The 23,513-nt window shown below is 44.8% G+C and overlaps 3 protein-coding genes and 1 pseudogene across 4 annotated transcripts; 3 read left to right on the top strand and 1 right to left on the bottom strand.

Moving 5' to 3' along the window:
- Window positions 1-1,051: 1,051 nt before the first annotated feature.
- Window positions 1,052-4,253, bottom strand: LOC125528666 (putative oxidoreductase At4g09670). The gene is made up of 2 exons (XM_048693111.2): window positions 3,727-4,253; window positions 1,052-1,858 (listed from the first exon to the last, which is right to left on the bottom strand). The coding sequence occupies exons 1-2, from the start codon at window positions 4,219-4,221 to the stop codon at window positions 1,238-1,240; spliced, it is 1,116 nt and encodes a 371-aa protein (XP_048549068.1). The 5' UTR covers window positions 4,222-4,253; the 3' UTR covers window positions 1,052-1,237.
- A 3,315-nt stretch (window positions 4,254-7,568) lies between these two features.
- LOC147992581 (uncharacterized) lies at window positions 7,569-11,085 on the top strand. The gene is made up of 8 exons (XM_087539073.1): window positions 7,569-7,623; window positions 7,811-8,253; window positions 8,640-8,908; window positions 9,339-9,401; window positions 9,749-9,858; window positions 10,337-10,464; window positions 10,552-10,635; window positions 10,717-11,085. The coding sequence occupies exons 1-8, from the start codon at window positions 7,569-7,571 to the stop codon at window positions 11,083-11,085; spliced, it is 1,521 nt and encodes a 506-aa protein (XP_087395199.1).
- A 3,833-nt stretch (window positions 11,086-14,918) lies between these two features.
- On the top strand, window positions 14,919-18,865 carry LOC125528631 (uncharacterized). 2 transcript variants are annotated; one of them, XM_048693081.2, is made up of 9 exons: window positions 14,919-15,334; window positions 16,135-16,262; window positions 16,578-16,812; window positions 16,948-17,067; window positions 17,180-17,308; window positions 17,418-17,467; window positions 17,551-17,648; window positions 17,856-18,140; window positions 18,212-18,865. In XM_048693081.2, exons 2-9 carry the CDS (start codon window positions 16,193-16,195, stop codon window positions 18,740-18,742), a joined length of 1,518 nt encoding a protein of 505 aa, XP_048549038.1. In that variant the 5' UTR covers window positions 14,919-15,334; window positions 16,135-16,192; the 3' UTR covers window positions 18,743-18,865. The 2 variants fall into 2 exon arrangements, with proteins under 2 accessions (XP_048549038.1, XP_048549033.1); XM_048693076.2 differs by having other exon boundaries at window positions 14,920-15,339.
- A 2,858-nt stretch (window positions 18,866-21,723) lies between these two features.
- Window positions 21,724-22,468, top strand: LOC125528660 (histone H2B.2 pseudogene; annotated as a pseudogene).
- Window positions 22,469-23,513: the final 1,045 nt, after the last annotated feature.

The raw sequence follows: 23,513 nt of genomic DNA, 5'->3' as shown, positions 1-23,513 counted from the left end.
AAAATTATTAATAGATCCATATATTAAGGTATAGAAAAACAGATTTGCTAGCCCTACAGCGGTCCATATAGTTCCAAATTGCATGCCATCATGTCTACGGTAGTACACAATAATCATATACACTAGCTAAGTAAATATTTTCATGGCTTTTAATGGAGATGGCATGTCCACCTCCAAGAGGACGGAGCAGGTATCCAGTGTTGCTTGCACATCTCCCTTGTTGCCAGTCAAGGACGACGAGTAGAGTACGAAGATCTGCCTTGATATGTAGACCACACCATGTTAGATTCAACTCATTACGATTTACGTGATTGGATCTTAAGCCTATTCATTGTATCACCTAATCGCATCGATCAGAGAGATGAATTAGGATTTTACCACCGAAGGAAGCAGTCGATGCGAAGTCACACACATGCTTGATGCAGGCTTGGTGTAGACGGTCGCAACGGGTAGCAATGCCCCTCCGGGCGCCACCGAACTGCCCTAGAACGGCGGCAAAGCTTGGAGATGATCTTCCAGTCGTGCAACGTTCCTCCAGATCGGTTATGGTTTTAGGGATATGGGGAGCAAAAATAAACCGTATGTGAACCTGTCAGAGGTAGGTGTCGGCTGCTCCCTTATCTTTGGCGACTGGGGACCAAAACCACTTGTTGGTTAGGGTGCCCCCGGTCATGGCGCATTAGTTGGGGTAAGGGTAACGTACGTTGGTCATGACCACTCCCCTTAATGACGGTTCATCGAAGAGAAGGTTCACCTTCATACAAGCAGAGAACGAACACGGTGGGACACATGTGGTACCTCGATACAGGAGTAAGCAACCACATGGCCGATGACAAGGACCAGTACCCTGAGTTAACTCGCTCGGTTGGAGGCACGGTTCAGATCGGTGACGGGCGAACCATTGACATCAGAGGGCGAGGCACTATCCTCCTTGAGCTGGAGTATACATGCAACACCAGAGAGGAACCTAAAATCCATTGTCAAATCCTGAGTTTAAGATGAACGGTAACATTAGTACGTGGACCACGCAAGCATCCATATTGCCAATGTATCACACAATAAATCCGCAGCAATATACCATTCAACTTGATAACCGCAACGCTGTCCTTAGTATGACAAGAATCATTCGAATTATTCCAATATAAGTAGTTTTGCGCTGCGTACAAGTACGATTTGAGCAAACATACGCTATGGCCTGGAAGACATATCACCAGAATGCCCAGCTATGTGTTGTATTTTAGCTCACAACATCGACAGACTCAAATCCCTTGTCAATGGAAGCCTTCACTGCATCCATCACAACCTGCGTCTTCCTGGTGATGGCCGGCCACTTCCCCTCAGGCTTGGCGCCGCCGTCTCTGATGCCCTGCACCAGCCTGCAGAACTCCTTGACCATCAGGGCCTCCTGCGGCAGGTCTGTCGTGACGACGTGCTTGCTCGGCTGCGGAACCCATCCGGTGTGGAGCTCGGCGAAGTTCGACCTGGAGGCCACGCTGAACGGGCCGGACTTCTCCTCGTACGGGATGATGAAGTCGGTGACATGGAGCGTGCCGTCCGTGCCGATGACGGTCAGGTCCATGGTGAGGTTGGTGAGGAACGAGCAGTGGAAGGTGGCCATCTTGCCGTCGGCCCAGTAGAGCGTCGCGCCACAGGCGATGAGCACGCCGGCTTGGTTCTTGACAGGCTCAGGAAGCGCGATCACGTTCTTCGGGAGCTCGTAGTCGACGGCCCACAGGATCGCGCGGATGCAGTACCACCCGGCATCGCCGAGTACGCCCAGGGCGTCGAGGTCTGGCTTTACCCTGATGTCATTCTGGAGGAAATCTTCGTTTGCTCGGAAGCTGAACAGACTGTTTATCTGAAGCAACAGAAGAAAAAACAATGGTTTATAGAAGTGCCCAAATTAAGTGAACGCAAACAGTTGTGAAGCTATACTCATATCAAGAAAGGAAACATCACACTGCTAGAGAGTGCAAACAGAGATTGTGGAACCATGCTTATACCGGGTCACTGTAATATTTGTATTAGCCAATCATGATAAGGACTTTCAAGGAATTCTAGAGGACAACGCAGGATGAACAAAATCTACAGCTCAATCAAGAGAGAAGTCCAAGAAACAAGACATCGCTGTCCCTTGAAGTAAACTAAGCAAGGATGGGTAGATGTCATATTAAATTATTACTAATGGTGTCACAAAATTGTTTTGAGGTACTACACGATGACAGGTTCGTCTGAGGTGTTTCCGTAGTTCCAATTGCTAGTAACAAAATGTCATTCATCTTCACTGTGCTCAATAATTAGACAACTGAGATATCAAAAGCTAGATGACGTACCGTGCTTAATAACAGCTTCATTGATTATTTTGTACATAGGATTCGACGAGAAAATGGCATACGGATAGTTTGACGGAAGGAAACAATCGAACAAAATCTATATCTCAACTAAGATGATGGTATCAGGTGCTAGAAACACAATATGATTCGCTGCACATTCCCCATTGTCAATTTGGCAACTATATAAAGGTAGTTGTCGAATCTTGCCGAATGAAGTTTTCATCTCTTTTCTTTTCCATGTCCTTGGTTTCTGCAAACTGAAATTTGTCTTTTTCCTCTGTTATGTGAACATCCTAATTTCAAATTTTATCGTGACATGTGTTGTCAGTATAGGGTTGATCATTGTCAGTAAACATTTGCTCCAGTAGCGAACAATGAATTGGCTCTCCATACCAGATCGTATATTCATATAGTTTTTACTTTTTAGAAGAATTGTTGCAAAGAAGTGTAAGAACATTATGAAGCTATAGACAAATGAGATTAGTACTTTACAATGTAATTTTGCTGACCAAGTGATATTCCCTCACGCATACACTTTGGAACTAAATCCTTTTATCTTCCACCACTATGTCAGACAGAAATTCGGCATTCTTCAATAGGCAAAGTCACCACACAAACCAAATTCAGTAGCAGAGATTCCAAGCATACTAAAGTATCATGTTGTGCTGCTTCAGTGATGGTTGGGAGAAGGTTTGATGGTGAGTTTGTGCTTGCTGCTGGAAGGGGATACGAAAATGTTCAAAATCACTCAACAGCGGAAACACTTGCTTTCAGAGATGGGGTAACAATTGCAGCCAGAGAAGGGTGGCAGCAGATCAATGTTGAAACTGATTGCCAAGTGCTGGTTAGTATGTGGAAGTCTCGGAAGAAACAGAGGTCAGAAATCATGGGCATTCTCAGTCAGATTGATGAGCTCATTTTATCCTTCCAGGAGTTTGATCTGTCCTACTGACCCCGAGGGAGGCAAACTTATGTGCTTAGCATCATGTTAATGGTTGTAATTCTGGTGTGTGGCATGTCACACCTCTAGCCTTCCTTTAAGGTGTATTCAGAACGATCGTGCACTGCTGCATGATGAATAAAATGAGCTCTGTTTTGACTGTAAAAAAAGAAGTTTTTTGGCTACCAAAGGGCAATTAACTAGCCACTGCTGGCTGGATGCAACGACAAACTGCAGTTAGTTCAGAGTTCACTAGAGAATCTTTTGACGCTTAAGCAGATGCACTACAATAGTAAGTCAACCTGACAAGATCCACAAATTATTGGTAATGTATCTCCATCTAGGCCGGCTAGAACACAAATGCAATGGACCACATCAACAATCGAATAGTATTTATCTAGATAGTTACAGAGAACAAAAATTACAGCAAGAAATTCAGCTTGAAGAACTCACAACTCTGACGTCGCCGACGTCGGCGGGGAGGAGCTCGCGCATCTTGGCGGTGCGGGGGTGGTGCATCCACATGGTGGAGTCCATGAACTGGACGCCGCTGGCCTCGCAGGCGGCGAGGATGGCGTCGAGGTCGGAGGCGCAGAGCGCGGTGGGCTTCTCGAGGAGCACGTGCTTGCCCCGCGCGGCGGCGGCGGTGGCCCACTGCACGTGGAGGCTGGTGGGCAGCGGCAGGTATACGGCGTCGACGGCCGGGTCGTCCAGGAGCGCCTCGTAGGAGCCGTGCAGGCGCGCGGCCGCGGGGAGGCCGTTGTCGGCAGCGAAGAGGCGCGCCTTGGCCTCGGAGCGGCTGCCGACGGCGGCCACGGCGGCGGCGGGCGCGGCCAGCAGCATGGCCCGCGCGAGCTTGCGCGCGATGGAGGCGCATCCCATGATGCCGAAGCGCACCGGGCGCGGCGGCTGCTCCTCCGGCGCCGGCGCGGGCGCGGCGGACGACATGGCGGGCGGGCGGGCGGCGTGGGCGCTGGGCGGGCTTGTGTCTGGGGTGTGTGGCGTACGACGAGTGACTCTGTGGGCTTTTTCGACTAGCTAGCCAAGTGCTCACCACCAGTAGTACCTGCAGAGTACCGACAGCCTCTAGGAGAGTGGATTTTTGGAACATGGTTGCATTGGAGGACTTTATTTTAAATAATTTTAAATCACATTTGAAATTTTGAAAAAATTCCGAAGAGAATTCTACATGATCATATGGATGTGGATGGATATTACACATGCGTAAAGTGAAATAAGTAAGCATGTGAGCTATGCAAAAATAGGAAATGACGATATCTAAATAGTGAATAATACATGCACTGCTTATCTTTTCAAAATCACGATTCTGTCATTCAGTGTGTAACTCGCATGGTTACTTGTTTCAGCATCATAATCTTCACATGTGTAACATACATTCATATGAACATGTGGAGTTTTTTTTAGATTTTTTCAAAACTTTAAAATATCATTTTGGCACTGTTCAAAATATGGGACTTCAATGCACCCGTCCATCAAAGTGACTTTTTGAACCTCTAAGGCCGTTTAGTTAGTAGAAACATATCCCCAAAAGAAAACTACTCGTACAAATTGTACTTTTTTTTAACTTTGACGTCCTTTATTAAACAATAGCGAAAAAACTAAATTTTGAACCGCATGAGTTAATCTATGGATCCGAGTAACTATTCGATCCCACTCATGATCCCGCCTTCGACTTTTCTGCTCGCCCTTATCAACCACGCCCAGAATTACGACCGATCTTCTCCCATGATTTAAGGATGGTTCCAATTCTCATTAAAGCAGAAAGATTTCTTCCTGTGATTTAAGGACGGTTTTCAATTCACATTAAAGCAGAAAGTTTATTTTTCATGATTTAAGAATGGTTTTCAATTCTCATTTAAGGAGAAAGATACACGCCTGATTTTTTCCATTTAAGGACAAAGGGATCGTATGTCTTTCTGCGGTAAAAGGATCGTCATAGGTGGGAGAACCCTCAACCTTTCCGCTGAGGATTGAGTAAGATAACCACTAGAATATTTAATCATTTGTCTGAGTTTACTAATTGAGATCTAATTTATAGACATGTGAATCACGCTGAAATATCTGTGCATTGTATAGCATTGTATCAAAGGCGGGCTTGGTGAAAGAGATGTGTTGAGGGAAAATGTGTAATGAAATCTTTACGGCAACTTCTATGTAACACCATGGTAACTTTCGACCCCGGGATATGTTGTTGACAAAACATACCCTTAGGATAAAAGTTGTTCAACATCATACATCGGTAGCTTCTGTGTACTAAAAAAAGCATGGTAATATACGCACAATAGATGATAACTTACTTAGCCCAGTCGTGGTAACTTTTTAATCCGGTGTAAAATTGTTGACCCCCCTGATAACTGATGTAAATAGTAACATAATATACATACAACTGAGTTGATAATTTACTTAGTCTAGCTGTGATAACTTTTTGACCAGGAGGAGTGAGGGGATTGTCGAAAGATCGATGTTATGCATAAGATAGCCTTCCCCCGATCTGTGGACGACCCTATCGATCACACCATCCACGAATAGACAAAGTACAACTCCAGCAATTTGATTGCTTTGTCTTCCAGAGATCGTTCACTAAACGTCGTGCGTGGAGTAGTTTCGTTGCTGAAAAAACACCCTTGATAACTCATGTGTAAATAGCATGGTGATATATACACAACAAAACTGATAACTTAGTTAGCTTAGGCCTAGTAAATTTTTTACCGAAAAAAGTTATCGCAACATACCAACATGAGATTTAGTTTCGAAGGTCTCGGCGCATTGTTGCTTTTATGCTAAAATGACTTTTCGATCGGACCAACGGTTTGAGCTACAAAAAATTTTGAAGTTTCGAAATAGAAGAATCTAGGATGACATCAACTTTTTTGTCCTCTAGTATAGGTATGTATATATCCATGTGGGAGAAGGTTGGAGGAACCATTTTCTATGCCCCGTTAATTTCTGTGTCCATTCATGATGGTAACTTATCTACCACAGACGTGATAACTTAATTAGCCTAGCTCTTGTAACTTTTGACCCTCCCAAAAGTTATCGAAACATATCGTTTTCATATGAGTTTTGAAGGTCTCGTCGCGACGAATCTTATGTGAAAACGATTTTTCACTCAAATATGCAGTTTGAGCTACAAAGTATTTAGAAGTTTTGAATTCGGTGGAATCTCCACTGACATCAGTTGTCCTGTATACATGGAGTCATGCCTTACTTGTCGCGGGTATGGATATATCTAGATGTATTTTAGTTCTAGATACATTCATTTCTGCGACGAGTAATTTGGAACAGAAGGAGTACTTTACTAGATGAATCGTTTGGATTTTTATCTCTAAAATTTAGTGGTTTGGTGAACTATAATCATGTCAATTACAAGAGGGGAAACTTTCCTAATCCTCTCTTGTAAGCTACTCCCTTCGTTCGGAAATACTTGTCTTAGAAATGGTTGTATTTAGAACTAAAACAAGTCTAGATACAGCGATTTTTAAGACAAGTATTTCGGAACGGATGGAGTAGCTAGCTAGATAACTAACGGCTAATCTAAGCGAGCTGATGTTGATCCGTTCCTTTTTAAATTTACAAAGAAGAAGCTAGCTCACGTGTACGTGTAATAAGCTAGCGAGCGAGCGTTCATCACCTTTTCGCTCGATCATTTTCATTGTCGACGACTCGGCATGGCCCCAGAAGCCCCGCTGGACGTTGAATCCATGCCCATGCGCGGCGCCGCGCACTTCCGCGTCGACGAAGCTGCCGTTCTGCTCCGTCAACCGTTCACGGGGATGAAGAAAGTTGTGGGAGTCTCTCACCCGTTGTCGAGGTTCTCATGACCAACAGAGCTCCTGGCACGGGTGAACCGTCTGCCGCGTGTGCTTGCGATGGACGGAACAATCAGAGCGGTGGGAGATAATTACAACTACAGTACCTGTACTATCTGGCACGTAACAAGAAGGTCCTGGCACTCGTGAGTTGCTCCAGTACGGTCCTCATATATGCAGATACGCTCCAAAACAGTCCCCCCGTACGTATCAAGCTACGAACCAGGTTCGACGAGCCCCACGTCATCATGCGGGCTGGTCGACCGCACTGATTCTTAATTTGTAAATCGGCCCCTGCCCACGTGAGTGCGTCCAGTTTGAGCCCAACTGCTCCTTTCGTCTTCATCTCATCCTCCAGGCGACAGCGACGTATGGCGGCGCAGGTGATTGGCAACATCTAGGCGACGAGAGGCGTTCGTACCGGTGGGAGCTCGCACGGCGGCGACGACACGTCGTCCGCCGTGAATGGCGGCATGTGATCCTATACGGCGGCACAGCGGTGCCCCTGTACCCAAGTATGGTAAGAAGATTGGATCACCATGGCTGCATTGGGCATGTTACTACCTCGATTGTCATTTACTAAGTCGTTTTGGTGCGTTCTGCGATACAATTTAGGAGATTTAGGCACACATTTGCTTTGGGTTTACACATATGATTAGGGTTCGATGTCCAATGGCTAAAATTTGAACTTTTTGTTGGTTTAACAGATGCAGGCACTGATTTCTGTACAATTGAGTTCATCCATGGTGGATCTTTCATGGGCACTGGTGGTAATCTGTCATATCTCAATGGTCGCAAGGTCTGCTATGATTATTGTGCCAGTAGTGTTGCTTGTATGGAGATGTTTTATGAATTAGTAGAGAAGGTGTGTTATGAGACCGCAGGAAGAATTCAAATCTATTTGTTGCTGCCTGGGATGCAAGTGAATGAAGATGGGCTCAGGTTGATTGCAAGCAATAATGACACAAAATGCATTAACAAGCTAGTTAGAGAAGGGCACAAATACCTGATATTGTATCTTGTTCATGATGTTGCTTCTGGTGGAGGAGGATGTAATGACGTGTTAGCAAATCCATGTACACAAGCACCTGATGTGATCAGTCCTATGAAGAGCAGGATAAATGTAGAAGGGACAAGAGGAGTAGAAGAGGTACAACGGAGGTAGACGAGGAGTTATGTAGCGAAACTGATAGCGAAGACTTGGATTATGTTCCAGAAATAATTGATAGTGACTATGACCTCAATGATGGTGACGATGATTTGATCAACGAGGATGCAAAAGCTGTCGGTGATGAGAAGAAAGGGACAAGGACAGGGAAGGAGCTAGTAGAGGATCCTAACTCTGAGGATGATAGTCTTGATCTGCCTGAATCAGATAATGATGATGACATTAAGTTCAATTTCAAACATTTCACCGAAGTTGATTTGAAGGACCCCAAGTTCTATGTGGGGCAGGTTTTCCCATCTATTGCATTGATCAGACAGGCCATTAGGGAGTATAGTTGTAAGGAAAGGCTGCAAATAACATTTCCCAAGAATGACAAGACAAGGATTGGAGCTGTGTGCAATGGTGGTTGCCCTTGGTATTTATATGCTTCGTTTGACAATAGAACCAAGGGAATTCAGGTCAAAAAATTTAAAGATGAGCACACATGCACAAAGAAGTGGAGTGTTAAAGCATTCACTGCCAGATACATTGCTGCAAAGTATGTTGACAAGGTCAGAGCAGATGATAAGATTTCTTTGAAGGGCTTAGGAGCAATGGTGCAGGAAGAGTGGAACATGAAGGTTCACAGGCAGAAGCTTTGGAGAGCAAGGAAAATAGCATTTGACATTTTTTATGGTGATGATATTGCTCAGTACAACATGTTGTGGGATTATGCAGCTGAGTTAAGGAGGTCAAATCCTGGTAGTACTTTTTTGTTGCAAGTCGCCGATGATGGTCAATTCCAGAAGTGTTACTTCTCTTTTGATGCATGCAAGAGGGGATTCCTTATAGCTTGTAGGCCTGTAATTTTCTTAGATGGTTGTCATTTGAAGACTCAGTTTGGTGGAGTTTTGTTAACTGCAATAGGAATGGATCCTAATGATTGCATTTATCCCGTGGCCTTTGCTGTTGTGCAAGTTGAAAACACAGAAGCTTGGAGATGGTTCTTGACTATTCTTAAAGAAGATCTTGGCATTGTGGACACCTCACTTTGGACAGTCATGTCTGACAAGCAAAAAGTAAGTCACTTGTACTTGTAATATATGCTTTGGTAGTTTGGTTGCATTTCTTCATATTCTACTATATGCTTCGTAATTAGTAATTATTTAGCACTAATTTAATTTATTCACATCCAGCGTTTAATTAAGGCAGTGCAAGAACTATTTAAAGATTCAGAGCATAGATATTGTGTGAGACATATATGGCAGAATTTCACAAAGAACTTTAAAGGAGAAGCGCTAAAGAATCAATTGTGGAGATGTGCTAGAAGTACTACTCATGGTCAGTTTAGAGAGAACATGGACAGAATGCTAGTTCTTAGTAAGGAAGCTCATGATTGGTTAGAGGAGTTAGATCCAAAAACATGGGTAAGGGCATTTCAAAAAGATTTCCCCAAGTGTGATGTACTATTGAACAACAATTGCGAAGTATTCAATAGGTATATTTTAGATGCAAGAGAACTCCCCATATTAACCATGATACAGAGGATTAAAGGACAGATGATGGGCAGACACTATGGTAAGCAACTGGAGGTGCTGAAATGGAATGGTACCATCTGTCCCAAAGTGAGAAAAAGGTTGCAAAGACATATTGATGCTGCAGCCACATGTCATGCTGATCCTACTGGACTGGGCATTTTTGAAGTGCAAGACAAAAACAGGCAGTTCAGTGTGGACATATCGTTGAGCAAATGCACTTGCAGAAGGTGGGATTTAACTGGGATTCCGTGTTGTCATGCGGTTGCAGCTGCAAGATATGACAATATTCCACCTGAAACATTGGTCCACCCATGTTACTCTATTGAGACTTACCGCAAGGCTTACGAGCACATAATCTTGCCGTGTAAAGATGTGAGTGAGTGGAAAAAAAATGTATGGCAGACAAGTGCTTCCTCCCAAAATTAAGAAGAAAAAAGGCAGAAAGGCGAAGAACAGACGGCAACAACCAGAAGAGACTGAGGGTAGGGCAGGGAGGAAAGTTGGCAGAGGTGGATGTGTTATCCATTGTAGCTATTGTGGCACTGCAGGACATAACATAGGTGGGTGCAAAGATTTCAAATTAGGCCTAAAACCCAAGAGGAAGTTAAGAAAAAAGAAAGTTAGAGCAGAACCTGAAGTTTCCTCCTTCGATGAAGAATACGAGGCCATGACACAAGTAATATAATTGACCACAACCTCCATAATGTTAAATTGTTTTTTACATAGCCAGAAGCTTACTAATTTGTATGGTTTTTGTAATCAGGAGCAGAACATGCAAAATGAGGGTTTATTACAACAACAACCACCTACTTATGAGGCGGAGGTCATTACGACATTAATGGAAGAGGTATCTAATTGATTTCATAATTTTTATTACTACCATCTAGTTCATGACCGCAAGCTAATTAATTTTCCTAAATTATTATAGACAAATGTTGCAAGCCAGATCATAGAACCACCTAATTCAGGCCCTTCACCTCCATCTGCATTTATTGAACAAAATGTCCCAAGCCAACCCCCTGTTCAGCCAACAACTGCAACATCACAAGAAAATGTTCATAGAAAAAGAGAGGTGCTTGCACTGGCTAAACTTAGACTTGCAGCTGAAAAAAAAGAGATTGAAGATCAGGCAAAGTTTGATGCAGCTTTGAACAAGATCGGAGAGGAAGAGCAAAAGATTTTGCAAGCTGCGGAGAAAAGGAAACAAGAGGCAGCAGCAAAAAAGTTAGAGATTGAGGAGAAAAAGAAAGCTGTGCTGAGAGAAAAACAGTTGGCAACAGAAGAAAAAAGGAAATAAATTGAAGAAAGGAAGAGAAAAAGGTTGGCTGAGCAGCAGGAGAAGAAGGCACTTGCAGAGGCCAAAAGGAATGCACTGCAAGCTAAAAAGATGCAAGCAGAGGAAGCAAAAAAAGTGAAGGCTGCGGAAAAGAAAAGAATTGCAGATGAAAAGAGAAAGAAAGTTGAAGATTCACTAAGAGCAGAAGAAATGCAATTTTTTATGATGCAAGAGGATGAGCAGGAAAGAATTAGAGGTTTTAAAGATTATCTTGCTCAAGGTGAGAATTCAAGGCAGCAGGCATGGGAGAAGCAAAATCTGCAGCAAGATACATCCAGGACACAAGATTGGGAAGAGAGAAAGAGACAAGCAGAAGAATGGAGCAGAGCACAAGCACAAGCTGAGGAAGGAAAGGAACAATCCATGGAAGGAAATCTCAGGTTGGCAAGTGAGGAGAAAAGGCAGGATGAATGCCAAGCAAAGCAGAGCACTTTGGAGCAGCCACATCAACCAAAGAGACCTTACTTCAGTCAGGGCAGGACAGATTTTAAGAAACCAAGAAAAAGTAGCATGTTTGATATATTTAGGAAGTAGAGGATATAAGCATTTGACACATGAAGTGTTATGTGTTTTCTTTTGTTAAGTTGCAGAACTTCTTTATTTGCTTCCACCAACCTGTTAAATCTTGGTCAGACTAATCATGTTATGTTCATGATCATGTAATGATCAGGCAAACCTTGTCAAACTGAATGCTTTTGTTATAATGGCATATGATTTCTGCTATTTGTCTGTTCTGTATGAGAACATAGAAACATGCATGATTTAAATGAAGTTCAGTATGCATTGTACTCAACTAGTGGACTTCCAGCATAGTAATAAGCTGACAAACTTGCTGCAATTCCCAGTAAATTTTATACAACATTCACAAGATACAAAATTGCATCCATAAGCTACCAAACTTCATTACATAACATCCCAGTTCAACTTGATTACATAACTGGCCATATTTACATAGGATGCAACTTCCCAGGAAAAGGTAGCATACAAATTTCATTACATAGCATGCCAGTTTGGCAATTTTCCTCTTCCACTTGACATAGTGACATCCTAATTCACTACTATAGTACGTAATACAGATTGAGCCGTCGGCCTCGGCAGGCCCAGTGTATCCACGCTGCTGCAGATCCAAGTGTGTAAGAGATGTGTGCACGTAATGACGGCGGGCTGGCGTCCTCCATGCCCAACTCCGTCGGCTTGACGCGGCACTTCTTCGCGAGGACATCGAGCAGCACTGCCGGTCTCCAACTGCCGTCGCCAGAGCACGTGGCTGCGCGAGTCTGCAGCAGGTCCATCGCCAGCGTGGGAGCGAGGAGCACACGCCCGGTCTCTGGCCGGAGGCACGGCTCGCCGTCGCCGCGGCGCCACACCACCAGCCACCGATAGCACCGCCGGCGCCGCGGGTGCGACGCCCAACCTTGCCGCGGCTGACGGGGGAGCCGACGCTTCTGCCCGCGCCGTAAACGGGGCTCTCCGTCATGCTATCGAGAGGAGAGGAGAGGAATTTGGGGTTTAGGTTGGGGAGGGAATGGGGAATTTTGGCCTACCAGTGCGCCTCCCCTCTGGTTTAAGCAGTTCGGCTCGACCAGTCTGCGCGCGGTCTGGGCCTCGCGCGTACGAGCAGAGTAGCCAGGTTCGTATGAGATAGGTACACATGACCATTTTGGAGCGTATCTGCGTATATGAGGACCGTACTGGAGCAACTAACGAGTGCCAGGACCATCTTGTTACGTGCCAGATAGTACAGGTACTGTAGTTGTAATTATCTCGAGCGGTGGTGATGAGATAGCTAGCTGATGGCTGTGACGGCGGTGGTGATTCTGTGCACGTTTCATATTTCATGACCAAGATTTACCAAGTTTCAAGATCCCTAAAAGCAAAAGAAACTTGGTGATTCCCTGCACGTTTTTTTTTTTTGGTTGCTGAAACTTGGTGCTTTCTTCATCGGTGCATATGAAATTTTGGCTATTGAAACTTACACAAAATTTTAAAACATGTCAAAACATATTGTCTTATATCAAATCCCTCGACACAAGCAACACGAATGTGAAAACGAATACTATATTGGATTTATCATTCAAAAAGATAAAGGAGATTTAAAATTAAAAGACAAAAGAAAAAACATGGGAGGTGGGATTGGTGGAGTTGTGAATAACTATGCATATGGACCCTATCTATAGTGATTAAGGCCTAAAGGACATGCAAAAGGCAAACCAATTTCTGAATCACGAGGCAATTGGGCAGCCGCAAATTTGCGTACCCCGTTCCATGCGTGCTACAAATCCTCTCTCTCATGGACTGCATGCCTATGTCATCCAAACCCCTCGCCACCCCCTCCCCTCTCTTTTCTATTACCATGCATCCACGATGGTGTGAAATCAACACGCCATGGAGAAGCATCGTCGACCTCGCTCCAGGCTGGCGAACTTCTGAAACATGACCAGGATGAAGCTATTGATCGGAATCATGTCTTTGTTTTTGAATCAATAAAGTTCCTTTGGGATACTGAAAAAAACTATTTTCCTCCCGCTCTCGTGAAAGGGGTGCTAGGGCAAAGAACTCGTCCCCTCTAGGCTCCGTTGGCAAGCACATGGATTCGTCTCCCCTTCGCCTGCCGCTCCGGCGGTTGGTGGTGGGGAGGGAAATCTTAGTGCCTCGGCTCAGGCTAGTAGTTTAGGTCAGAGTTTTGCAGTCCTTTCGAGTTTGGACCCTCCTTGAGTTCTTCCATCGGGACAAATTCGGCGGAGCTCCGACATAAATTTCTATTGTCTCCTTGGTGCGGCGCGAGGCTTGGATTTTTCACTGGGCATGGAGACAAAATCTGGCTTCATTCACTTAAGAATGTTTCAAGGGTTCTTCAATGGCGATGATTATGGCTCCAAGGCATTGGTCCTTTTAGGGCATGTGCACGAAGACTTCCCAATTGGCATGGACAAGATCAGGCCGGCTCCGGTAAGGGAGGGGCGACAAACAGCTCATTTTAGCGGTTGTAGTGGTTGTTCGATGGTCGAAGAACCACGATGTAATTCTTATTATTTCAGGGATGATTTATATTTCTAATGAACTTTTATAATAGATATGATACTTTGAAAAGAAAACTCCTTTGCTTTGCGAGATTGTAAAAGCAGGAAAACCTGAGTGAAAAAGTAGGATTTACTTGCCATTTAAGATCCCACATGAACTGCGTAAAGAGATCTTGAAACGAAGGAGTCTGAAACTTTCTAAACGATTACTAGACGCTTACGATAAAAACCATATATTTTTAAGAAACCTAAGGTTTAGTTAGGCGACCTCAAATTAAAAAGTTTGTATAAAATGCCTAACGTTGAGCTAAATACATACTACATCCGTCCTGATTTATTGGTCCTCTTTATAATTTGTGACAAATTTTGATCAAATAGTTAACTCGCAAAATGTTAATGCATGTCAACAAAAATTATATCGTTAGATTCATATTTGAAATAGTTTTCAATGATATACATTTTTATGACACGCATGAACATTTTGTTAGTTAAATTGGTGTTCAAAATTTGGCACAGAATACAATGAGGACTAATAAACCAGGACGGAGGTAGTACTTCCTCGGTCCAGAAATACTTGTTCTAAAAATGAATAAAATGGATGTATTTATAACTAAAATAAATCTAGATACAACCATTTTCAGGACAAGTATTTTCGGACGGAGGAAGTACTGCAAAATTTACACCAATTCAAACGGGAGTAAGAAAAAAAAAAGCTCCTTCCCGTACTTATATAATCCTTTGGAAGGGAACAGGTAGGGCCTGCCGAAAGTCTTCGAGAGCGGTGAATGGGATGGGTGCAGTGGATAGGGGCTTGCGTTTGCGTGCGACCGGCCGACCGGCCACCGGCCTCGGTGACCGCGCTCCAGAAATACTGGCGCGCCGCCCCCAGCCCATGCCGCCATGCGTGACGGGCGAAGGCGCGAGTGCGCAGCCCACGCGGCGGCCATGCGCGCCCGCCCCGTCTGCCCGCCTCGCGTCACCGGATAAGGGAGCCCCACTCCTTCCCCGCTCCCGGATCGCCTTGAGTTCGCTTTTGACTTTGCCGCCCGCCCGCCCGCGCGCGCGCCCATCCCCCTCCTCTCGCGCCAGCAAAAATGTGGACGAGGGCGTCGTGATCTGATCGCCCTCAACTGAACGGAAGGAGGAGTCCCAAGGAAAGTGGCGACCTGCCTGCCAAGAGTCTCTCCGCGGTAAGGTACGTGTTCTTGGTGTGCGGGCTATGGGGTGCGCTCCCCGTGCTCGACGGAATTCCCCCGAGAGAGACAGAGAGATCCTAGCCCTGCCGTTCAGCTCTTTGGTCTACTGGGCGCAGCAGCAAAGGGGTAGCCTTGCTGCTGAAACGGCAGAGTTTTTTTTTCTTCTCCGGGGAGAAGAACGGATTCCTTTCCCATTAGCTACCACAAATCGAATGCATTGTTCACTGGCGTGAATTCTTTTCGAGCTCGCGTGGGCAGTATACAGAGCATTCAGTCCTTCATGGTGTTGCCTGCTATGGTTTATCTGCTTCATTCAGCTGTAATCTTTTGGTGTTCTTGCCGAGTTATGTGGCAGTAGAAAACCACGACAAAAAAGCCTGAAGTGCAACTAGTGTCGGCACTATGAAAGGGGCTACTTTCCCGCTGAAATGGTAATGTTTTTCTTGCGGAATGGAAAAATGACTTCCTTCCTCGCTAAATCGTTACGAGTCCATTAGTATGACCACGAGGAATGCCGTTTCACTAAAATTGCAGTAGATTGATTTCGTGTCAACATGCGACTCTAAGCTTTTGGCACTCTAATTCTGAATTATGTATGTGCTAGAACCTTCAAGAGAAAAACAGAGCACCAGAGCACCAGTATTACCACTCTACTTTAGACTACCTAGGATTGTTGCTATTAAAGACGCCTTGCCTGATGCTATGACTGTATAAGGAGCGATGATATCGTGTCAACGGCACACACCCTCCTCTGCTAGTACATGCTGACTTGCTGATACGATCCTGTTTTCTAGGGCGAAAGAGAATCAGCAAGAGTGATATGCTCGCCATTATTCGCTATCTGGAACTCAAATGGAGGACTATTTTGAGCGCATCCTAAACCTTGCTTGGCAGTTACGACAACACTTGACACAATTCATAGGTACCAAGCTCAGCCTACAATGTTTTGATCGATTTAAATCATCAGGGAAACAGACTTGCTGATAGTACAGTACACATTGCTGTCTTGTTTATTTGTTGATTCTGAATCACCGTTTTGTCAGTTAACCTTCTCTAGAGCAAACTTATTCTGGCATATGACTTTGTTTCTTAGATACTTAGGTACTAGATACTAGCAAGAATGTGTTTCATCCACTCTAGAAGAAATCTGATCAAGATGGGAGTTTTCTGTACAGTGTTGTTTCTGTTGAGTTGTTTTCCTTTATTTTTATGTGCTGGTATTTTTTTTTCTTCATAGAAAATGTGTTTGGGTGCATTGATTGGATTCCTCAACGGCATGAAGTCCAATTCTCTGCTTACTATGGAGGATCATTGCCTGACACTGGAAGATATGTTCATGGACAGAGTTCTGCGTTGTCCATTAGCAATACCACAGAAGAGTTATCCATTAGTAGTACTACAGAAGAACAGGCTGCACATAGGATATCTGAGATCACAATTTTCAGAAATGGCGTATCCGAAATTTGTCAAAGGTTTAGTATTCCTGTGCCTTCTTTAATAAGTTAAAGTTAATGCTTGCATATAGTAATATTTCTTATCACACTAGCTAACCATGTGTTTTGATCAATGCTGTTTCTCACGTCCACTTTGCAATTTTGTGCTATCAGATCATATGCTAGCTGGTCATCCTATATTTTGCGTGGCTATAGATTGGGGGAAAGATTGGCACTCCATTTGCGAGGGCTGTGCAGTCTCTTTGTAAATGAGATTAATACCAAACTAACCAGGTTGGTTACCTTTTCCTGACTTCCAACTTCTTTGTGTTGATCCAAGTGCTCAAGTCCATTCAGTGAAACTTCTGTTCGCAGATGGTTGCTAAGATCTGGTGCATGCTCACAGGTCCTTGCACCGTTTCTGGACAACATTACAAGGCTCTTCTGAAGATATAGGGTGGTTGCAAAGAACTCAAATGTCGCTTTATTCAGTTGATGGCACATCTCGCTTTCAGGAGCTTTTGCATGATGTCAGGTGAACTGTTTTCCCTGCCTAGTGAAGTGTCAGTTAATAAGGAAATGGCATAGTGTTTAGTAGGAGTATTATTCAGTTATTCTTTTGCATTGCGTTGTGTTTTTTTCAGAAATGGCATGCATTACCTGCCTGATACACTGGTTTACTTGCTCATCCCTGGTGAGACATCTTTCTCAGTTTTCACAGATAACCTTATTATGTCATCGTAGCTTGATGGTGACTCGCAGCGTTCCTCTATGCAGGCCTTTTTAGCAACCACAGTCCACTTTACTTTCTCAACACTAAAAGATTCTTTTCAAGGATGGGGCTTACTTGCCATATTGCAAAGATTCATAGTGAGGTAATTCAGCTCAACAGGGTGGCATACAAGATCTTTCTAGTTTGTCGACCTATATTTGTTTCGTGTTGTGCATGTGCCGTAAACCAAGGAATGTCCGTCTCTTTGATTCTCATATCTTCCTCGTATTTTCTGCAGTGTATACTTTACAAGTTTGTGTTTCGTTCTGTCACCCCCTGTAGGTCTGCACTTACCTTCCATTTTGTTCAGGCATCAGTGGAGAAAAATGCACGGGAACTGAAACTATACATCGAGGAGCTCTACTGGGGATCTGGCAAACAGGTTTTGCTCCTCGGACATAGCAAGGGCGGAGTGGATGCGGCTGCCGCACTCTCGTTGTACTGGTCCGAGCTCAAGGGCAAGGTTGCCGGTCTGGCACTGGTTCAGAGCCCGTATGGAGGCACCCCAGTGGCTTCCGACATCCTTCGAGAAGGCCAGATCGCTGACAGGGAGACGAGGAGGATCATGGAACTGATAGTGTGCAAACTTATCAAGGTCTGTCTGTGTTCCCTTCATTTCATTACATTTCATATCATGCATATTTCCTAACAAGTGGACGAACGCAGGGCGACATGAGAGCTCTGGAGGATCTCACGTACGACAAGAGAAAGGACTTCATTTCCAGGCACAGGCTCCCGGTGGACGAGCTGCCGATCATCTCCTTCCACACGGAGGCCAGCACTGCCCCGACGGTGCTCGCGACGCTGACCCGCATCGCCCAGGCCGAGCTCCTCCCGCTGCTCGCGGTGGCACCCCTGCCACGCTTCCTGTCCGAGTATGCAGAGTCATTGCTCGCTTCTCTGAAGCTGCCCGTGGTGATGCCGGTGTCGGCCGCGATGGCGGTCACCGCGCTCCACCTGCGGCTGCGGTACGGGGAGAGCAGCGACGGCCTAGTGACGCGGCGCGACGCTGAGGTGCCGGGGTCCGTGGTGGTGCGGCCCGAGCGGAGGCTGGACCACGCGTGGCTGGTGTTCTCGACACGGAGCAGGCGCCGGGCCGAGGCCGACGCCACCCAGGTGTGCGAGGCCCTGCTGGCCATGCTCGTCGAGATCGGCGGCAAGAGACGCCGCTGCCTCATCGAGGAGATCGTTACTTGAATTATCATTTCTCTCTCTGCTTGTTTGTTGAGCTAGAACTTTCGATATGGAGTACAATTACAGATTTTTTTTTACAGCAACAAGACTTTATTTCTCAAATGATAGTGGCAGGAACTGTGAATCTGTCTTCATCTTCAGTTAGCTGTAGCAGCACACCTTCAGTTAGGCAACGGCTGAGATGATTCGAGTGAGTCAAGGAACATGCCAACACCCCTTGCAGCACCCCCATGACAAACCCTCAGCGAAGTTGCTCCCCTTGCACACCTTCAGTTAAACATCACTATTATCCATCAGGCTGCTAGGATTAGCATTATATGAGTTCCATCAGACTGTCCAACTCCTCTCCAATTTCAGTTATAACTAGAGAGTGACGAGGGCCGATCACCGCGCACTTCAGGGTCACGGCTCAAGTGTCAAATCCTATTGCCGAAAGTTATTCTTTGGCGAACAACATAGTCGGTCTAAGTTATTCTTTGGCCAAACCTGATGGATAAAATAGCTAGCATATACTACCTGCAAAAAAAAAAGGTAGCATATGGTATTAAGTGTGTAATATTTGGCCAACTTACAACCATATGACCGTAGAAGCTAGGCAGAGATCTACATGAATTCAAAATCCTACTGTCCTCCTTTGCTAAATTCAGTTTTGTTTTATGAAAAGGGATTATATTCCAGTGACACCGTGGGAAAAAAATTTTGTTGATTGATCTGAGTCTCTCGACGCGCCCTGGTATGCTCGTTCAACCGTGCCGGTTTGGGGTCCTGAGTGATTGTTCTTGCTTGTCTTCGACATGCTCTAGTGCTTGTCTTCGACATGCTCTAGTTTCGGTGTGGAATAGGAGCTCCCAAGGGGCTCAGACAATGACCAACCTTTGACATCGAGTCCGAAATGTGAACATTTTCATATCTTAAATCACGATTTTTTCAAAAAGTTGTGAACATTTTTTAAATCCCATAACATATTTTGAAATTCATGATTTTTTCAATTTTTTGAATATTCTTAAACTCATGGATTAAAAAAGCTGAAATTTATTTCAATTTTGTGATTATTTTTATGAAATCTATGAGTACTTTTAAAATTTTAATTTTTAATTTTTTAAAATTTGCAACCGTTTTAAAAATCTAAGCTTTTTTAAACCCATTAACATATTTTTCTTTAACAAACATTTTAAAAATAAAATTATAGATGCATTTTTTAATAAGATATCAATGGAGCATGCCGGAAAAAATATGCTAAGCAAGTGAGTGGACCAGGGAGCCGAGCTGAGTGAGCATGAGCTTCTTGGGTCGCCCCATACGAGTGTTATAGTAGCAATTACATGGTTTCGGTGTGGAATAGGAGCTCGCGACAGGCTCACACAACAACCGGCGATTGGCATCTTGCCTAAGTGAGAACATTTTCATATTTTAATGTATGAACATTTTAAAAATTGTGAACATTTTTTTAAATCCCAGAACATATCTTTAACTTTATGAACATTTTTTTAATTCATGAATATTCTTAAAGTTCATGAAAATTATTAAAGTTTGTAAAATAAAATAAAATTTGTGAACTTTATTTCAATTTTATGAATGTTTTTTATCCATGAATATTTTAAAAAGATTGAAGCATTTTTAAAATTTTCCATAGTTTTAGAAACCCAATAGTTTTTAAAGTCCGTCAACATATTTTGATTTAAAAAAAATTCAAAAGAAACATTACCCACCTTTTATAAGATCGTGGATCACGGGGCCGAGCTGAGTTAGTGGGAGCTTCGTGGGCTGGCCCATGCGAGCGTTCATGTGGTAGTTTCATGGTTTTCGGTGTGGTATAGGAGCTTCGAAGGGGCTCACACAACGACCGATGGCTGGCATGGAGGCTGAAATGTGTAAGGACACCATGGCCACGCAACGAGCAACTCCATTCTCTCCCAGAACATATAATGCCTCTAGCAACACCCCAACACAATATACAAATGGAACACCACTAGAAAGTAATTAAAGGCCAAGCCAACGCAGGTAATGAAAACAAAATGGAACAACCGATCGTAGTAACCTGCTAGAGAAAAAAAATGACATTTCTACAAGTAAAGACCACAAAGCGCATTTAACCTCTAGTATGTACTAATCAATCGGTGCATGTATGGATAAAAAAAGACATACATAATAAACTCTGTAAAACATGTGTTGAGTCAGAATTGAAAGCAGATACTAATCCAATTCGGCCAAGGAACCCTTGTCCGTCGCAAATGCGGGAACTTTTTCTGCATAAATGGATGAACGACAAACACCATCAAGTGTGCAAACAAAGTGGCTATAAGAAGCATATAGTTACCAAATTCAGTCTGACTAAACATGGCTCGCAGAAGGCGCACAACGACGCGACTAGTTTGGTTTGATGCGGAGGATGGGAAGCATGGGAAAATCCCCTGTCGACTCGTCACAAAGCCGAGGGCTATGGTGCTTATGCCGGCCTTGTCCACTGACTCGGAAAGCCCATATGCGATGGTGCATTCCGGATCCGATAGATCTCCGGTGCATGCCTTGGCGTTGCTGGGTTTCTCGTGGTGAGCAGTTTCGTTGGCATCTACAAGGGCCTCCAATAGGCTGAGCACCATTTTTCATTTATTTGGAGTATCTTCTGCAAAATTTCAGCACAATTATATTATCTCGTGCTCTCTTATTGTATCAACGTGGATCAATTGTACTGAACAGGAAACCCAGCCTTGGAGTAGCATTGTTGCTTTATGAAAAAAAATATACATGGTTATTAATTAAAAAAAAAACTTCAGCCCAGTAACAACTCGCTGTGAATCAATTTTAGTCGCCCCCAAACCGGACGGTGCAGCACCCCGCGGAAAAATTCCAAAATTCCCGCCAGCCGCGGCTGGTTTCCTGTTGCCTACCATCCCGTCCACGTCATCGATCCGAGGCACCGGCGTCTCCACCAATCAGCGCGCACCTCCTCCCCGCTATATACCCTCCCCACCCCCGCCTCTGTTCCCATCACCAATTCCCCACCTCCCAGCCAAACACCTCACCCCTCTCCCACCTCCGAAGCAGCAGCAGCAGCCATGGCCCCCAAGGCGGACAAGAAGCCGGCCGCCGAGAGCAAGGTCGAGAAGGCGGCGGAGAAGGCCCCGGCGGGCAAGAAGCCCAAGGCCGAGAAGCGGCTGCCGGCGGGCAAGACGGCGTCCAAGGAGGCCGGCGGCGAGGGGAAGACCCGGGGCAGGAAGAAGGGCAGCAAGGCCAAGAAGGGCGTGGAGACGTACAAGATCTACATCTTCAAGGTGCTGAAGCAGGTGCACCCCGACATCGGCATCTCCTCCAAGGCCATGTCCATCATGAACTCCTTCATCAACGACATCTTCGAGAAGCTCGCCGGGGAGTCGGCCAAGCTCGCGAGGTACAACAAGAAGCCCACCATCACGTCCAGGGAGATCCAGACCTCCGTCCGCCTCGTCCTCCCCGGCGAGCTCGCCAAGCACGCCGTCTCCGAGGGCACCAAGGCCGTCACCAAGTTCACCTCCTCCTAGACTGATGAACTGATGATGCGTCCGTCGCCTCTAGTTGGTCTCTGTATCTGCATCTCTGTTAACTCTGCTTATCTCTCTGCAAGTAGTGCTGGTAGTCTGTGCTGGGTGATTGCCAACGCTTCGTTGGCTCGTTCCTCGTTGGTTGTGAGGACCGAAGCTTCTGCTTTTGACAAGCTGATATCTATCTAGAACTGAAGTTGTGGTGGTACTATACCTGTGTCAGTGATGGTCTGGCTGATGTTTGCTTGTCTACTCTTCTGAAACTGAATTTTGGTTGCTTACATCGTGTTACTATCTGTGAGTAGTGCTACATCACTGTTAATTTATGGGAGTTCTGTTGCTGAATGCCCGTTGACACTTCGGTTGGCTCGGAAGAACCGAATTCTGTGATGATTTAGAAATGATGGTGCATTTCTGTGTTTGTGATTTGATTTTTACAGTACTGGGTAGTACTTGGAACTGAATGGCAAATGCAAGTTGTTTTTGAGGAAAGTGAAATGTGAGTTACTGTCCAATTGTACTGCCTTGCTGCTTCGGAGGTTAGACACTTGTTCTGAAGGATTACATGCTGACTTGTTCTGACCATGTTATCCCTGTGCTGGAATTGGAGTGTTGATGTCAGAGAGTTTTTGGTTTCAGATTCCTTAGATACCAAGTCTTGTGCAGTTGCGATTAGTGTGTTCTTGGATTCAAATCTGGTTCTAATATAACCTGCTGCAGCATGAATCAATCAAACAAATGCTGCCCCACCCATTCGCTCATATATCAAACTTACCTACAAGCATTCAGCACATCTAACCATTGTTTTTGTCATCATCTACATTTAAGATAGCAGTAAATTTCTAGAAGGAAGGGGTTAAGGCTTGGAATTCGAACTGAATCACGTACTCTCTCAAGTATCAAGGCCGTCACCAAGTTCACCTCCTCCTAGACTGATGATGCGCCCGTCCCCTCTAGTTGGTCTCTGTATCTTATCTCTCTGCAAAGTAGTGGTGTAGTAGTACGTATGCTGGGTGATTGCCAACGCTTTGTTGGCTCGTTGGTTGTACTGAAGTTGCTGCTTTTGGCAAACCGATATCTATCTATGAACTGAAGTGGTGGTACTATGTCTGTATCGGTGATGGTCTGGCCGATGTTTGCTTGTCTACTCTTCTGAAATGTCTGGCCATTTGTATTTTAGTTGTTCAAATCGTGTTACTACCTGCATGTAGTACTGCATCGTTACTGAATTTTATGGGAGTAGCTGAACGCCTGCT

The sequence above is a fragment of the Triticum urartu genome, chromosome 1A (assembly GCF_056163025.1).
Source record: "Triticum urartu cultivar PI428250 chromosome 1A, HENAU_Tu73, whole genome shotgun sequence".
NCBI classification, from domain to species: Eukaryota; Viridiplantae; Streptophyta; class Magnoliopsida; order Poales; family Poaceae; genus Triticum; species Triticum urartu.
The sequence above is the reverse complement of the archived record's forward strand: the minus strand, read 5'-3'. Positions and strand labels throughout refer to the sequence as shown.

Coding starts and splice junctions, on each gene's coding strand:
- LOC125528666 (XM_048693111.2), bottom strand. CDS start 4,221: ATGTCGTCCGCCGCGCCCGCGCCGGCGCCGGAGGAGCAGCCGCCGCGC. Junction 1,859..3,726: donor ACGTCGGCGACGTCAGAGTT/GTGAGTTCTTCA, acceptor CTGTTGCTTCAG/ATAAACAGTCTGTTCAGCTT.
- LOC147992581 (XM_087539073.1), top strand. CDS start 7,569: ATGGCGGCATGTGATCCTATACGGCGGCACAGCGGTGCCCCTGTACCC. Junction 8,254..8,639: donor GGACAAGAGGAGTAGAAGAG/GTACAACGGAGG, acceptor ACATTTCCCAAG/AATGACAAGACAAGGATTGG. Junction 9,859..10,336: donor GGAGGTGCTGAAATGGAATG/GTACCATCTGTC, acceptor GTGGCACTGCAG/GACATAACATAGGTGGGTGC.
- LOC125528631 (XM_048693081.2), top strand. CDS start 16,193: ATGGAGGACTATTTTGAGCGCATCCTAAACCTTGCTTGGCAGTTACGA. Junction 17,649..17,855: donor TTGCAAAGATTCATAGTGAG/GTAATTCAGCTC, acceptor CATTTTGTTCAG/GCATCAGTGGAGAAAAATGC. Junction 18,141..18,211: donor TAGTGTGCAAACTTATCAAG/GTCTGTCTGTGT, acceptor GGACGAACGCAG/GGCGACATGAGAGCTCTGGA.